The sequence below is a fragment of the Megalobrama amblycephala genome, linkage group LG22, assembly GCF_018812025.1.
Source record: "Megalobrama amblycephala isolate DHTTF-2021 linkage group LG22, ASM1881202v1, whole genome shotgun sequence".
In the NCBI taxonomy this organism is placed as follows: Eukaryota; Metazoa; Chordata; class Actinopteri; order Cypriniformes; family Xenocyprididae; genus Megalobrama; species Megalobrama amblycephala.
The window spans coordinates 14960838-14978757 of NC_063065.1; the positions used below are offsets into that span (position 1 = coordinate 14960838).

Here is a 17920-nt window from a genome sequence, read left to right on the forward strand (position 1 = left end):
ATATATATATATATATATATATATATATATATATATATATATATATTTTTTTTTTTTTTTACAGAGAACCATTACACCCCTAATAATTAGCTGAAAACCCATTGCATTCAAATAATTAAAGCCAACAATCAGTCAGTTTAAAAATAAAAAAAAATAAAAAAAACCTGTCCTAATTGAAAGAAAACAAGCTGACAAAAAGAATTAATCCAATATTTGGTGATAAAATAGCATAACAAGCTATTTTTTTGTAGGCTGGTCATTTTTGACCAGTGTTAAGAGATTTTCAGTTTCAGTGGGCGGAACATATATGAATATTCATGAGTTTCCCAAGCAGGTTTAATAGATTATTTCACAAAAGGTAAATATAGTTTCAGCCAGGGCAGGTGTTGTGCTGAATTCCTACCAACGCCAAATTATTACCCCTCTAGTATTGGTAGGTTTAGGATAAGGTGTGGGGGAGGGGTTAGGATTAGGGGTGGGGTTAGGATTAGGCAATCAGGTTTAAGGAGGAGGTAATAATTTGGCAAGGAGTGGAAATTCGGCACAACACCTGTTCTAGGCATGCCTTCGTCCACCCAATCAGAATTTAGGGAATCGTTAATCAGCTTTTTTTTTATGATTTGTGCATTGAATCAAAACATTTTGAGGGGCTTTGTGTTGAGAAGTTTGATGAGGAGCTGTAGAATACTCAAACAATAATAATAATAATAATAATAATAATATATTATTATATATAATAATAAAAAACAAGAAAATTGCAGTAGGCTAATTTTTCTTTTAATTACTTGTAAATATTAATATATACATTTCAATAGCTCTGATTGATTTTAAAGTGTAATTTGGCCGCCGGCACATAATAAAATGTGTTTGGTCAGGGTTGGGGCAGAACTTTCAGGAACAGGATTGGGCACCCCTGTTTTAAAGGTAATTTTGAGAAACTGTCTTGTTATTAAGTCTTTTAGAAATACTTGTAGCCTGTATTTACATTAATATTGCTTCCCAATGTTATTCAAGGAAATGGTTTTGAACGCCTTGTTTCTGGGGTTTGTTGTTACTTTGTTCATGTTCATGTTTATTTGTATTTATGGATTTGCCTGTATGTGAATCCCATAACATGTATAATTTGTTCAGTTGCTAGCCAACTAAACAAGGGTTGACACTTTATTAGACTGATAAATTGCATTACCTACCTAGTCTGTACATTAGGTGCTGTTCTCCACTAGATGGCGCACATTCCATTACTGTACCACAATATAGGTAGTAGGCATATAATAATAATAATAATAATAATAATAATAATAATAATATATCAGGCATATAAACCTCTGTGAAACTGCTCTGTGTAGAGAGAGCTTACATTATAGCATCCACACACAGACCAAAGAGCATTCTGATACTTGTATCCAATTAGTTTAATTTCAGGAGGGATTCTTTCCTTACAGCAGGTCACTCCAACTCTAATGGGCCGATGATCTGAAAGAGAGACAGAGATTGAAATCTCCAACATACTTGTATTATACAGTATGTGTGAAAACAAAATGATCTTGATCTTGATAATGGCTCCATCATAGAAAACAAAACCGTCACCATCATTAAAGAAAGAGTTCACCCAAAAATGAAAATGATTTAATCATTTACTCACCCTGATGTTGTTCCAAACCTGTATGCACTTTTTTGTTCTACTGATATTTTGAAAAATGTTAAAAACCAGTTTTGTTTTCCATTGACTTCCATTGTATTTTTGTCCATACAATAAAAGTCAATGGGAACAGAAACTGTTTGGCTACTAACTTTCTTCAAAATATCTTATTTTGTCTTCCACAGAAGAAAGAAAGTCAACAACATGAGGATGAGTATACAGTGGGTACGGAAAGTATTCAGACCACCTTAAATTTTTCACTCTTTGTTATATTGCAGCCATTTGCTAAAATCATTTAAGTTCATTTTTTTTCCTCATTAATGTACACACAGCACCCCATATTGACAGAAAAATACAGAATTGTTGACATTTTTGCAGATTTATTAAAAAAGAAAAACTGAAATATCACATGGTCTTAAGTATTCAGACCCTTTGCTGTGACACTCATATATTTAACTCAGGTGCTGTCTATTTCTTCTGATCATCCTTGAGATGGTTCTACACCTTCATTTGAGTCCAGCTGTGTTTGATTATACTGATTGGACTTGATTAGGAAAGCCACACACCTGTCTATATAAGACCTTACAGCTCACAGTGCATGTCAGAGCAAATGAGAATCATGAGGTCAAAGGAACTGCCTGAAGAGCTCAGAGACAGAATTGTGGCAAGGCACAGATCTGGCCAAGGTTTCAAAAACATTTCTGCTGCACTTAAGGTTCCTAAGAGCACAGTGGCCTCCATAATCCTTAAATGGAAGACATTTGGGACGACCAGAACCCTTCCTAGAGCTGGCCGTCCGGCCAAACTGAGCTATCGGGGGAGAAGAGCCTTGGTGAGAGAGGTAAAGAAGAACCCAAAGATCACTGTGGCTGAGCTCCAGAGATGCAGTCGGGAGATGGGAGAAAGTTGTAGAAAGTCAACCATCACTGCAGCCCTCCACCAGTCGGGGCTTTATGGCAGAGTGGCCCGACGGAAGCCTCTCCTCAGTGCAAGACACATGAAAGCCCGCATGGAGTTTGCTAAAAAAACAACTGAAGGACTCCAAGATGGTGAGAAATAAGAGACCAAGATAGAACTTTTTGGCCTTAATTCTAAGCGGTATGTGTGGAGAAAACCAGGCACTGCTCATCACCTGTCCAATACAGTCCCAACAGTGAAGCATGGTGGTGGCAGCATCATGCTGTGGGGGTGTTTTTCAGCTGCAGGGACAGGACGACTGGTTGCAATCGAGGGAAAGATGAATGCGGCCAAGTACAGGGATATCCTGGACGAAAACCTTCTCCAGAGTGCTCAGGACCTCAGACTGGACCGAAGGTTTACCTTCCAACAAGACAATGACCCTAAGCACACAGCTAAAATAACGAAGGAGTGGCTTCACAACAACTCCGTGACTGTTCTTGAATGGCCCAGCCAGAGCCCTGACTTAAACCTAACTGAGCATCTCTGGAGAGACCTAAAAATGGCTGTCCACCAACGTTTACCAACCAACCTGACAGAACTGGAGAGGATCCCCAAATCCAGGTGTGAAAAACTTGTTGCATCTTTCCCAAAAAGACTCATGGCTGTATTAGATCAAAAGGGTGCTTCTACTAAATACTGAGCAAAGGGTCTGAATACTTAGGTTTTTCTTTTTTAATAAATCTGCATAAATGTCAACAATTCTGTGTTTTTCTGTCAATATGGGGTGCTGTGTGTACATTAATGAGGAAAAAAAATGAACTTAAATGATTTTAGCAAATGGCTGAAATATAACAAAGAGTGAAAAATTTAAGGGGGTCTGAATACTTTCCGTACCCACTGTATAACAGTATTTTCATTTTTGGGTGAAGTATGCCTTTGGATTATGAAAGTATGTTAAATTAAATGGATCATAAATGCAAAATCTGATAATAAATGTAAAAATAAATAATTAAAATCAGCAGATCCATAATAATCAGTACAAAAAGGCTCTCATAATAATGCAAATCCAGTGTTAAAAAATCCCAAAACTTACATTCATTGATTGGCTGTTCAGTAACACACACAAACCATCATCATCAGAGCTAATTTCCAGCAGAGGTGCATGATGTTTGTGTAAAATATTCAGAAAACCAGAAGAGGAAGATGTCTGTGGGCTAGTTTCTATTTTGAAGGTGCTATCTAGACACAAATCATTTTATGTGGTATTTTTCAAGACTTGACTTCCTTAGTATCTCTAAATGGTAAGAGTAGCCTGCAAACCCATGTGACAAACCAGTTGAATTGATGATCACATCATATCCTGTAAATTTAGAGTTCTTCCTAGGTTTTTCATAATCAGCAGCATATGAAGAAACAGTATCTTTGACTTTGATATTGAAATATCGTGTGCTGCATGTTTAGTTACTTACAGTTGCCCAGTGCACCAGTGAAGCATCCAATGATGGTGATCAGAACAGTGACAGTGATTAATCTAGAAGGCAGGCCATAGCTTTTGGTGTCCAGATCAAAGGTATTTGGCATTGATTATGTGTGTGCGTTATTATGAGGAGGTCTTTTAAGAGATGTACAGTAGCAGGCAGATGGAATAATGTGTCACAAACTTACCATCACCCTTTTGAAATCATTGCATCAAATGATCATCTACTTTCATAAGCATTCACACCTCTCACCCACACTACAGTCGGTTTAATTAATACATCAGCATAATTTATGAGAAACCAATATCTCCCGTCATTTGATGTCCTTTACCTTAACGGGTATATTGATGTTTATATATTGATGTTTTATCAATTAGTACTTTTATATTTACGTAATCTATATTTGGGTGTTTCTTCAACTATGAGCACTTTTTGATTCTGTGGAATTTTTTTCTCAGAACATTTCAACACATGCTCATTTCCACCACTTCTCACATTATGTGTTTATCATGAAAAGTTTCTATGACAGTTTTAATGTGACCTTCATATAACAGAAATAAAGAAAATCTGTTAGTTTGAATAAAAATCAACCCTACATGAATATGTGGAGAAAAATCTAGAAGGACTTTTTCATTGTCAACACTCAAGTTCATAAGACGTTCTTATTCATGCAAATTAACATTTGATTATGGATGAAATTTACATACTGTAATGAGTAGCACAAGGAAGAATACATTCATGGCCATCAACCAACTGCAAAGGAAAGAATAAAGATGCTAAAGAGAAAAGGTGTCTTCATTCCTGGACCTCTTGCACACATTCAGAAACATCAACCACATGCAAAACCAGAAGTTGTTGATCATTGTTTATTTGTTTCAGATTGCACTTGTTAATTTGCATATTCAACTGACAAAAATTTCCGGGTTTGTTCTCATACAAATCAGTTTGAAATTCACTCAGACTTGTGTCACCCTTCTTCACACAGGAGTTCATGACACAAGTCCATTTACAGTAAATTGAATGATATTTCAACGTGAAATATAATAAATGCTGGTATTTTATTTAAACACATTTGTTCTAAAACAGATTCAATGTATTTCAGTTTCTGAATGAATGGAATAAACAAACTGACTTGTCACTGCAAAATTTCTTATATGTCTGACATTTGAAATATTCAGTTTATGCATAATTTACTAACCGTCGCTTGAAATATTTTCAGAATACAACAGCTAATTCCCTTAAAATTTAAAAATAGTTTACATACACGTAACTACTTCAAGATGTGTTCTCATTATGAGTTTACTTTCAGGTGGTCATGATTCATGAGCTCTCAGTTGATTGGGTAGATCCTGTCACACGAGTGTGCTCACTGATAGATGATGCTGGTGGTGGCGTGGAAGCCTGGCGTTTGTTTCTTTGAGCTCTCCTGTAAAACGAAACAAATAATAATAAAAAAATTGTGAATACAAGAATACTATCCTAAATACATAACAATGTGAACACTTTATTGGTTAATGTTGTAACAAATTCTGTTATGTTTCACCACAATTGTTGGGTTTAACTTACATAAACTGCATAACTTTCTTCTGCACCCATGGTTGGCTAGGATCATAGCAGAACTCTCCTCGTTCAGTCTCAAAGCTGTCAAAGAGAATGAAAACACATATAACATCAGATGTTGATCTCTAATCATGATTTTCTTTAGAGAGGAACTGTGATTCTTACATGATGGCCATCACACACTGAAGACTTTGTTTTTGCATCCTGAAACCGATGATTGGATCAGTAAACTTTGCTGTAGAGACGGCAGTACAGCATGGGCTTCTCACCTTCTGTGGTTCATGTGCTGAGACTGAAGAACAAGGTAAACCTCAATATTCTGCATCGTTCCATCAGACAGAATAATATACAAACAGTTTAAAGCACTTTACCTGTTATAGTCCAGATCACAGATGCAATGAACACAACAGCCAAACTCCTCATGAGGATCCTTTGTGTCTCCATTGTCTCAGTCGATCTTCAACTCTCACTTCTTGTGTCTGAGAGAATATATTCAAGACTCTTACTAGTTCTCCTTAAATAGTCAATACAGCGGAACATAAACTGCATGGGCTACATCCTGTCCATTGCGGGCACATTTATTTTTATAGATGATTTCATGATTGTTCTGTTTCGTCACCATCTGACTTTCCTTCTAGATCTAAATTGTAGGTGTAAATGTCATTGCTAAATTAATATATGTAAATATAGATGGGGGATCTCCATTTGATTAACCTTTTGATAGTATTTAATTTCTAATCTTGCTGTCAGTCATTTAATTGATATAAATTGATATAAAATTGTCAATTTTAAATATTTCAATAGGACAAGCCATTGTATCATAAAACTTTTTTCTTTCTTTTTTTTTTTTTTTTTCCAGTGATTCAAATATATTTTATCTTGTAATATTGACCAGTTGTCTATTTAAATGAAGCAAAAAAGGAAGGAAGAGCTGACGTACTGTTTCTTCACCTAACAGATTTGTTGGGGAGTTTTTCTAGTCAGTATGATGGCATGGGTCAAGTTTTTCCATTTCACAATATTCTCATGCTCAGATTCTTCATAACTGTCAAATTCTTCAGAAATGCAAGACATTGTCATTCTTTACTGACAGATTTTAACACATTCACTACTAAAAAGGCCATTTTCAAAAATAAAAATATACAAACTAAATTAATGCATTAAAATATATTATAAAATGAACTGGATTTACATTAAAGCAATTTTTGTTCTGTGTATATGCAGTAATATGTCACTGTATCATTATGTTCTTATTTAAAGGTTGATCAAGAACTAATGATCTGCACCAGAACTGTATTCATCTATCAAACTCTCTTTTTTTATCTTGCTTTCCAATCTGATCTTACTATTCAGGGGCTTCCCAGCTAACAGAATTTTCAATTATACATTATACATTATGAAAACTGGACGTTTTTAATGTTCCCAGAACCAACACTGAACATTTAGACCAGTGGTTCTCAACTCCAGTCCTCGGGACCCACTGCTCTGCACATTTTGTATGTCTCTCTTATATGACACACTCAATTCAGTTCATGCAGACTCTCCTAATGAGCTGATGATCTAAATCAGGTGTGTTAAATAAGGGATACATACAAAATGTGCAGAGAAGTGGGTCCCGAGGACTGGAGTTGAGAAACACTGATTTAGAGAACGTTCTTATAACAAAATTCTGTTAGCTGCACTGTAAAAAAAGTCCCAGTAAAATTTACGGTAAAAAACCGGCAGCTGTGGTTGTCAGAACTTTACCGTTAAAAAAATACAGTAGCAACGTAAAAAAAAAAAAAATCTGTTAAATTTACGGTAAAATAACATATTTCATTAACTGATATAATGTTAATTTACCAACCTAATGAAGTACTAATATCTGTTTTGTACCTTTATAATACACTGACAGTCACCAAACACAGTGGTGATAAGAGTCACATGATGAACCAAAGTTCATCACAAGCTGAGAAAGACAACACTAACATATAGAAGGTGCACACAGTGTCATTCACACACACACTAAACACCATCATGATAACACGCATGAAATTTTAATAATGCAATAAACATTAATTTAACAACATTAGATGTAACATAAAACCCTAATATACATAACTGATTAGAAAAAAATGAGAAAAACTAAGAAGAAACAGAGTTATTTCAACGAAAATATATCAAATGTGAAGTGTCACGCAGGGAATTGTGGGAATGTCAATTTATGGTTTTTTACTGTAAATTTTACAATGAATTGTTATTTTTCACTTCCAAAAACTGTGAATTTAACGGTATGTTACCGTAAAATTACATTAAATGTACCATTAGATCTATTACAGTTATTCACCGTATATAGTACGGAAACTTTCTGTAAACCAATTTTTCAGTCTTTTACTGTTAAAATCATGGTCATTTTTTACAGTGTGGGTTACTCTTACAGAAACTTAATTCTTAACTCTTAGGCCTGGTTTCACAGCCTCCTTGTTAAGAGCGTCCGGGTTCGTGTCTCGCTTGGAGCGGGCAGGTGCGAACTGCAGGGGATACACTTGCTGATGACATGGCTTAATGCTTATTGGTTTAAACAACCTTGATGTATTGATCTACTTTAAAATGTTTGATTTTAAAACACTAATATCATGAATTTTATGTGTATAAATTATGTGTGAATATTCCCAAAATCTCTGACAGTGCGATCTCTCTATGGGTTATGTGATTGTTGTTATAGGCTATTTATAAAAATATACAAAAACATGTCTGTAATTAAAATAAAAATGATTGATACACACGCCTTTCGAATGGAAATATATAACAAGTACTTAAGTGTCTTGTTGATTATAGGCTATTTATTTTCATATAAAAGCAACAGAACTTAAATTACATCTAGTTTATCAGCAAACACAGCGCGTGAGTGTGAATCCCGCGATATCTGCCTTGATCTCGTAAGTGTCTGTCTTGGCTGCACTTTTTCACACCTCCTCTCACTGCAGCTGCCTCTCGCCTACATTTCAGGCGAGGCGCATCTCAAACAAGCCTAACTTTCTAAAATAAGGACAGCTTAAAAAACTCATGCTGGGGGGTCAGCTAGAATATTTTAAACATTCATGTGAAAAGGTTAATATTTTGGCTTTCTTCATTTTGTTTGTCTTTCTTCAGAAAAAAATATCAACAAAATCAAAAATTTGAGCCGGGAAAGTTTTTGAAATTTGGTTGATTTGACAATTTGACACAGAATGATCTAGAAGAGTGTCTGAGAACTTTTACACCTTTTATATACACATACAAGTTGAAATGACATAGGCTACACTGTGTTGTACAGTAATTTTGCATGTGTGCCTTATTCTGTCCTTTATTTTCCTATAAAAACCACGATTGTCCATTCTTTTCCTTAGCTGAAGTTAGTGTACACACCTTCTACAAGCCATCGCTCCCACAATTTTAACAGCACTGACACACATCATCAACACATCTCTCCACACTGGCACTTTCCCTAACACATTCAAGCAGGCTCGGGTAACCCCACTGCTTAAGAAACACACATTAGACACGTCTCTTGTAGACAGCTACAGACCTGTTTCTCTCCTACCATTCATAGGAAAAACACTTGAACGAGTTGTTTTCAACCAGGTGTCATCTTTCCTCTCACAGAGCAACCAATTGGATGTCAATCAATCTGGTTTCAAGAGTGGCCACTCGACTGAGACTGCACTGCTGTCGGTCACTGAATCCCTGCGGATTGTAAAGGCTGATTCCAAATCATCAGTTCTCATTCTGCTCAATCTATCTGCTGCCTTTGACACTGTGAATCATCAGATCCTCCTGTCCACCCTCTCATCACTGGGCATCACAGGTACTCCACTTCTCTGGTTTGAATCCTATCTCACAGGAAGGTCTTTCAGGGTTGCCTGTAGAGGGGAGGTATCCAAAGCTCATCAACTGACCACGGGTGTTCCTCAGGGTTCAGTTCTTGGACCCCTCCTCTTCTCCATTTACACTACATCACTTGGTCCCATCATTCAGGCACATGGTTTCTCCTACCATTGCTATGCTGATGACACACAACTCTTCCTTTCATTCCAACCAGATGATCCCACAGTAGCTGCACGAATTTCAAGCTGTCTGGCGGACATCTCGGCATTGATGAAAGAACATCATCTACAGCTCAACCTGGCTAAGACTGAGCTTCTCGTCTTCCCTGCCACTCCGACTCTAAATCACGATTTCAGAATCCAGCTAGGCACATCCTCAATTACCCCATCAAATTCGGCCAGAAATCTTGGAGTAATCCTTGATGATCAACTGACCTTCAAAGACTACATTGCAAAGACAGCTCAGTCATGCAGATTTGCACTATACAACATCAGGAAAATCAGGCCCTTTCTAACAGAACATGCAACACAACTTCTGGTCCAGACCCTGGTCATTTCTAGGCTTGATTACTGCAATGCACTTCTGGCTGGATTGCCATCATGCACAATCAGGCCTCTACAAACGATTCAGAATGCAGCAGCACGTCTCGTCTACAACGAGCCCAAAAGAGCCCACGTCACGCCTCTCTTCATCTCTCTTCACTGGCTACCATTTGCTGCTCGCATCAAATTCACAGCCAACATAGCATGGTGGGGCCCAGATGGGTGTCACCTGGGCTGCCTAACTGGGCCCAGACATTTTTGTCCACGGTTTCCATGGAGGCCCTACATGGGTTAGCCCAGATGAACTGAACACTGCTCAGTGTGCACACTACAGGCTGTTAAATGTAACACAGAAACATGCTGGAGTTAATGAGATAATTAGGTGATAACGAGCAGAATCACTGAAGGACAGAGAAACAAGAACTACGACTTCAGCCACAGCCTTCGATGAAAACAACTGAAGATAAAAGACATTAAATCACTGAAGATCTGATTAAACATCTCCACAAACACCATTACCAGCTTCACTTATTACTAACCAGACTGACTTTATCTCTGTCACATGCTCTTATTGAGAATTACCAGAGGTTTAGATGTTGATGATTTGTTGAAAACAAGTTTGGTTTGATGTCACCATGATCGAGGTCAGCGCTTACTTCAGTTAGGCAGTTTGACTCTTGACTGTTTTAGTATTAGTGTTTCTTTGGCTGCTCTTGTTGTTTGTTATGGCAAGAAAAGCAAGAGATAAAGTGTTAATGTTATGGCTTTGTTCACTGATCTAATGACTGAGCTTTATATGAAAACAATGTTATTAATTTTGTGCTGGATTTTTTCCAGAATAACAAAAAATGTTACAAAACTCAAATCAGAAAAATAAATCTGAATAATACAATGTACATTAAATGCTTTAAAACACCTGCAAGATTTATTCACACACAGACATCAAGAATCAGCGTATGATTCTCAACAATGGTGACATGCTTCATGCTGCAATGCATTCTGGGTGCCTCATACAAAACTCATCCATGACTCCCAGAATGCATTGCAGCATGAAGCATGTCACCATTGTTGAGATTCATATGCTGATTCTTGATGTCTGTGTAAGTGAAATGTGCAGGAGGTTTAAGATGTCCAGCGCAAAGTTAATCACATTTTGCTCATTAAAAGCTCAGTCATTACATCAGTGAATTACACCACTAAATGATGACTATATATTTGTCAATTAGCAGCTGACCACATTGTATCTTGGTTTTTTTGCCACAACAAACAGCAAGAGCAGCCAAAGAAACACTAAAATTGTCAAGAGTCAAACTGCCTAACTGAAGTAAGCGCTGACCTCGATCACGGTGACATCAAACCAAACGTATTTTCAACAAATCATCAACATCTAAACCTCTGGTAATTCTCAATAACAACTTTTGTAGATGAATGTCAGAAATAAAGTCAGTCTGGTTAGTAATAAGTGAAGCTGGTAATGGTGTTTGTGGAGATGTTTAATCAGATCTTCAGAGATTTAATGTCTTTTATCTTCAGTTGATTTCATCGAAGGCTTTGGCTGAAGTCGTAGTTCTTGTTGTTTCTCTGTCCTTCAGTGATTCTGCTCGTTATCACCTAATTATCTCATTAACTCCAGCATGTTTCTGTGTTACATTTAACAGCCTGTAGTGTGCACACTGAGCAGTGTTCAGTTCATCTGTGCTAACCCATGTGGGGCCTCCATGGAAACCGTGGACAAAAATGTCTGGGCCCAGTTAGGCAGCCCAGGTGACACCCATCTGGGCCCCACCATGCTATGATGGCTGGATTCAAGGCGTTGACGCTTGCTTACAGATCTACCACAGGCTCAGCACCCTCCTACTTCCACTCACTCTTACGAGTCTACACTCCTACCAGAAGCCGACGGTCTTCAAAGGAGAAGGCTTGTGGTACCATCACAGAGAGGCACGAAATCACTTTCCAGAACATTCTCATTCACTGTCCCTTGCTGATGGAATGATCTTCCTGCCTTCATCCAGAATGCGGAATCCCTGGCAATATTCAAAAGACAGCTGAAAACCCATCTCTTTCGTGAGCACTTAACCTCATCTTAAAAAAAACAAAACAACAACTTCTTATTCCTATCCTTTCACTTCCTCTAATCCCTCTCTATTGTAGCATATGATGATCTGAGCACTGCCTATAACTTGTATTATGAGCACTTCTTGTCTATTTGCCTCGTCATGGCAACTCGCTTGTTGTATTCCTCACTTGTAAGTCACTTTGGATAAAAGCGTCTGCCAAATGAATAAATGTAAATGGTGTGAAATCGGTAATTTCCCATGTAGCCTAACTAGGAAATGATGTCAGGTAGGCAGGGTCGGCAAACGTGACTTTAGGCAAAAGCCTTGTCCAAATACCCACACTTGCGGTTTTTGCACTTGACCACTTGTCTACTTACATGACGTATTTCCTGTTCAAGTGGGCGTAAAGACCGCAAGTGTGCAGAACTTTTGATTGCCTGATGGGACACACTTATAGTCTTGCAAAAAAATGCAAGCGTTTACAGCTTTTTTTTTTTTTTTTTTTTTAAATATTATTTTCAATACTATTTTTAAATTTTAAAATAAACTTCTAAATGTCTGTTCAGTGGTCGCTATGTAACTAACAGAAGACACTAAATTGTGGTGCTTCTTTAAGTGATAAAAAGCAGTTGCAAATGTTGTAGCTCCAAATCAGAAGCGTAATAGAACAGTTTTTAAATTAAGTCACCAGTAAATTGTATGGCTCCTACAGTAAATGTTGTATTGTCTTATTTATGTTTTATTTTACCAGTTGTGAAATCCAACCATTCATCCATCTGAGGTAACAGTTAGCCTACTTTATTGAGTATTTCCATTTTATGCAACTTTACACATTTATTAATAGTAAATTAATAATTAATAAATTTAAGATCATCATGTTTAAAGCGAACTAGGGCCTATATATTTTAGACCTAGTGGAGTAATAGTAATAATATCTAGGTAGGCTAATTGAAATATATGTTGTACGTTTTAATGGATCACGCTACGAACATAATGATCTTATAATACATGATACATTGCTGTGTCCGTTATCACATAATTCACACTTTTGGACACTTTTGCTTTAACGGACATTAGACAACACTGCAAAATCAAGCTGTTATATTCATAAATAGCACGTCTTTGGTTACCCATTTCTTCCACCTGGTGGTGAACTTCATTAATTGCTCTCCAGATTTTCTAACAATCATGTAGGTAAGTGGTGTATTGTCAGCATGTTGATGTCCTTGTAGTCGATCAAGTGTCCCATCTTCTGGGGAAACGCCGTTTGTAAAACCGAGAACAGTAAAACTTGACTGATAAATCCTTGTCTACATACATTGCCAATGACAGAATCATTTCCCTCTCACAATATTTCAGTAATCATTCTTCTGTATTTTCTGTTTACATATCACGACAAATCAGAACTGGCGATACCCGATTCGTAAATGAATCAAGCTTTTGAGTCGATTAGTGAACCTGACAACGATCCGAACCGGTTCATGAGTCTGAATCATTCGGGCAACTCGCTCAGACACTGAATCGCGTTTAAAGCGATGTGTCAATCTGTAAAACAGTAACTGTTAACTGAAAACAGACAACATACTGACAGTACACGAAAACACTAAAAGCACCATGGCATTACTGTGTGTGTTTAATGACATTTATAACCATGGTATAGGCCTATTAAAGTACCAGATTCTTTTTAAGAATCTGTCATGTTAATGTCTTTTTAAACGCATTCATGTTTATTTCTGTTTTTGTTTTTGTTTATGAATCCCATAGCATTTTAGTTACTATTCAAGTAAACTCAGGTTGACACTTTATTTGGCTGATAAATTTAATGACTGATAAATTTAAATTCTAAATATTTCACCACAAAATGAAAATACTCTTATAATTGACAAAATATCAGTTTGCTGATCTCTTTTTCCTCCATTCAGTTAAAGTCAATGGGGATTGAATCTCTCAACCTCAAAAAGGACTCAAAAGCGTCATTATAATAGCTTATCCCACAGAAGAGAAAAAGTAATAGCCTACTCATTCGTAATGACATGAGTGCGTAAATAATGACAGAATTTTTGGGTGAACTGTTTCTTTAATGATTCATCTTAAATATGATTAAACACAGTCCAAACTGTTACCAGACTGTTTCTTTTTTAATAGATTGATTATATATATAGATTTGCGGCATCTTCTAGGCCTCCATTGGCTCAGTCCTCAATCTTCTTCAGACCTGAAGAAAAGATGATCATATTATGAGTTTTTTTTTTTTTTTTTAATCAATATATAAGCATCATATTAAGATGTCATATTAATATTAGGGTTATATTTTCCAGTCTGGAATCCAACGTGCTTTTGGATCAGAGCAGTACTTCTCTGTATAGAATCTGCAGGACCAGATATACAGTACCATTGAAATAAAATGAAAAGTATAACGAAACAAGTTTCGTTTCCCATTGACTTCCATTGTATATTTTTGTCCATACAACGGAAGTCATTGGAAACAGAAACTGTTTAGCTTCTAACTTTCTTAAAAATAGCTTCTTTTGACTTCCACAGAAGAAGGTCAGCAACATGAGAATAAGTAGAAGATGACAGAATTTTCATTTTTGGATGGACTCTGCCTTTGGATTATGAAAGCATGTTGGTGTGAATTAAATGGATCTTAAAAGCAAAATCTGAGTATAAATGTAAAAAAAAAAGAAAAAAAAAGTTCCATAATAATCAGTACAAAAGCCAACAATAAAAAAAAAATCCAAAACTTACATTTGACTTGCTGCTAACAAGTGCAGTAATACACACAAGAAGTATCATCATTATTTCCAGCAGAGGTGCATGATGTTTGTGTAAAATATTCAGAAAACCAAAAGAAGAAGATGTCTGCAGGCTAGTTTCTGTTTAGAATGACTTAAGTCCTTTTATATGGTATTTTTCAAGACAGGATATTGACTTTCTTTGCATCTCTAACCAGTGAGAGTGTCCTGCAAACCCCATGTAACAAACCAGTAGAAACAGTATCATTGACTTTGATATTGAAATGTCGTGTGCTGCATGTTTATTAAGGTTTAAATGTGACCTTCATAAAAAAAAAAATAAATAAAAAAAATGTTAGTAAGAATGAAACTCAACTGATCTTTTGATATATAATGTAGATTATTATGTTAATGTCATATTTTGTTTTTAGGATTTTACTGACCTTAAAGACAAGAAAAATCAAAAAGGAATTTTCACTGTCAACACTCAAGTTCATAGAACGTACCAACTTACTCATGCAAATTAACATTTGATTATGGATGAAATGTTCATATGTAGCACAAGGATGGATACATGTATAGTCATCAAACAACTGCAAATGAATGAATAAAGATGCTAAATAGAAAAGGTGTCTTCATTGCTGACAGAGGACCTCTTGCACTGTAGGGGTATTTTACAGTTAAAGACCCAAAAGACCAGATATGATGAATGAAGACCTGGAGTCAGAGTTAAAAAAAAATAAATAAATTGAAGAAAATTTTATTGAAGAATAGTTTGCAGTTTCATCAGCAGCAGCTTCAAGTCTGAGAAGGAGTTCGTATACCGTTCCGTGTACATTCACATTTCCACAACAATTATACTCTAACAGAGTCCACTAACTATGTCATTACTAAGGTTAAAATGATTCTGATTGGCTAAGAAAAATAGACGAGACCAATAGGAACCTTCTAGACATGGACAAATAGTCAGAAGCATATCTCCATTCGTCAGGATGCTGACAAGGGGACCCTGGATTTAGGTACTGGTTATCCTGTTTGGTCATGACATGACATCTGCTGGTCTCCATGCAGCCAAATGCCGGCTGTCCTTTGATACCAATACAGGAACTACACACAGAACACTAGCGCACATACACAGATGCACGTGATTCACAGCTTCTTCAAGGCTGAAGTTGGCCCAGGCTCCAGCTATAAACAGGAAAGTTTCTCAAAGCATACTGATAAGTTGTACTTTTCTCTCAGTGAGAGGTACAGACAATATTCAAAATTATTTTCTAGTGTTTGAAAAGGAAAATAAATGCTTTAACATAAGTTGATGAAGTCATTAAAATAATTTAATATTTAGAAAGATGTTAATTAATAACTCAAAAGATATGTATTGAAGCAGCAGTGGATTCCAGAATTCACCCTTCAGCACACATTCAGAAACATCAACCACATGCAAAACCAGAAGTTGTTGATCATTGTTTATTTGTAGTTTCAGATTGCACTCGTTCATTTACATATTCAATTGACAAAAATATTCAGGTTTGCTCTCATACAAATCAGTTTGAAATTCACTCAGACTTGCGTCACACTTCTTCACACAGCAGTTCATGAGACAAATCCATTTCCAGTACATTGAGTGAAATATATTTCAATGTGAAATATAACATATGCTAATATTTTATTTAAAAACATTTGTTATAAAACACTTTCACCATAACTCAATTTCTTAATACAAATTGAATAAATTAAGAACTGATTTGTCACCGCTAAATTTCCTTACATGTATGACACCATATATTTAAATATTCAGTTTAAATATAAATATACATAATTTACTAACCTTCGTTTTAAATATTTTCAAAATACAACAGTGAAATATCTTAAATTTAAATAGTTTAAAAATGCATAACTACTTCAAGATTACTTTCAGATGTTCATGATTCATGAGCTCTCAGTTGATTGGGTAGATCCTGTCACATGAGTGTGCTCACTGATAGATGATGCTGGTTATGCCGTGGAAGTCTGCTGTGGAGCTCTGCTGTAAAAAAAAATGTGAATACAAGAATACCATACTAAATACGCAACACTTTATAAGCATATGTTGTTATAATCTGGTGTGTTTTACCACATTTGTTGGGTTTAACTTACATAAACTGCATAACTTTCTCCTTCACCCATTGCTGTCTAGGATCACAGCAGAACTCTCCTCGTTCAGTCTCAAAGCTGTCAAAGAGAAAGAAAACAGAAATATAACATCAGATGCTATTGATCTCTAATCGCAACATGATTTCTTTAGGGAGGAACTGCAATTCTTACACGATGGCCATCACACATGGAAGACTTTGTTTTTGCTTCCTGAAACCGATGATTGGATCAGTCAACTTTGCTTTGGAGACGGCCTTACAGCATGTGCTCACCTTCTGTGGTGCATCTGCTGAGACTGAAGAACAAGATAAACCTCAATGTTCTGCATCGTTCAGACAGAATAATATACAAACAGTTTAAAGCACTTTACCTGTTATAGTCCAGATCACAGATGCAATGAACACAACAGCCAAACTCCTCATGAGGATCCTTTGTGTCTCCATTGTCTCAGTCGATCTTCAACTCTCACTTCTTGTGTCTGAGAGAATATATTCAAGACTACTAGTTTACTTTATATAGTCAATATAGCGAAACTAAAACTGCATGGGCTACATCCTCTCCATTGTGCACATTTATTTTTGTAGCTGATCTCATAAGTTTCATCATCATGTACTTTTCTTGTTCATATTGGGAGTGAAATCATTTGTCATAGTAAGTATAAATGTTATCTGCTAAATTAATCTATGTAAATATAGAAGGGGGATCTCTGTTTGATGAATCTTTTGATGATATTTCATTTTATTCCTTGCTGTCAGTCATTTAACTGCCTGTGTAATGACAGGAGCTGACCAAAAGTGAGCCAGCTCTGGCCCACTAATGTTTGCCAGATTTGGCCCAGTTTGCACTGAGACATGGCACATTTAGCCACATTCGGCCCAATTCTAGACCATAATGGCTGGTCTGATTTTGGGTGAAATATGGCCATACAGACCCGGACCTGGCGGTGGGTCTCCTTTTACAATGTGGTAAATTATATGTAGCAGTGACCCTTAACCTTAAGCATAATATCCTTTTCCTGTCAATGTTG

At 36.3% G+C, this 17920-nt stretch overlaps 2 protein-coding genes across 3 annotated transcripts in view; both read right to left on the reverse strand.

The window, feature by feature from the left end:
- Positions 1-14200: 14200 nt before the first annotated feature.
- The window catches only part of LOC125258376 (C-C motif chemokine 20-like), a 30232-nt gene continuing 26512 nt past the window's right edge, over positions 14201-17920 (reverse strand). Inside the window, exon 4 of the mRNA XM_048175288.1 lies at positions 14201-14240. Within this exon, the coding sequence (XP_048031245.1) occupies positions 14225-14240 (16 nt within the window). The 3' untranslated portion in view covers positions 14201-14224. The remainder of the gene's footprint in view (positions 14241-17920) is intronic.
- On the reverse strand, positions 16214-17424 carry LOC125258375 (C-C motif chemokine 2-like). 2 transcript variants are annotated; one of them, XM_048175286.1, is made up of 4 exons: positions 17264-17424; positions 17065-17188; positions 16897-16971; positions 16214-16783 (listed from the first exon to the last, which is right to left on the reverse strand). In XM_048175286.1, the coding sequence occupies exons 1-4, from the start codon at positions 17334-17336 to the stop codon at positions 16756-16758; spliced, it is 300 nt and encodes a 99-aa protein (XP_048031243.1). In that variant the 5' UTR covers positions 17337-17424; the 3' UTR covers positions 16214-16755. The 2 variants fall into 2 exon arrangements, with proteins under 2 accessions (XP_048031243.1, XP_048031242.1); XM_048175285.1 differs by having other exon boundaries at positions 16214-16786.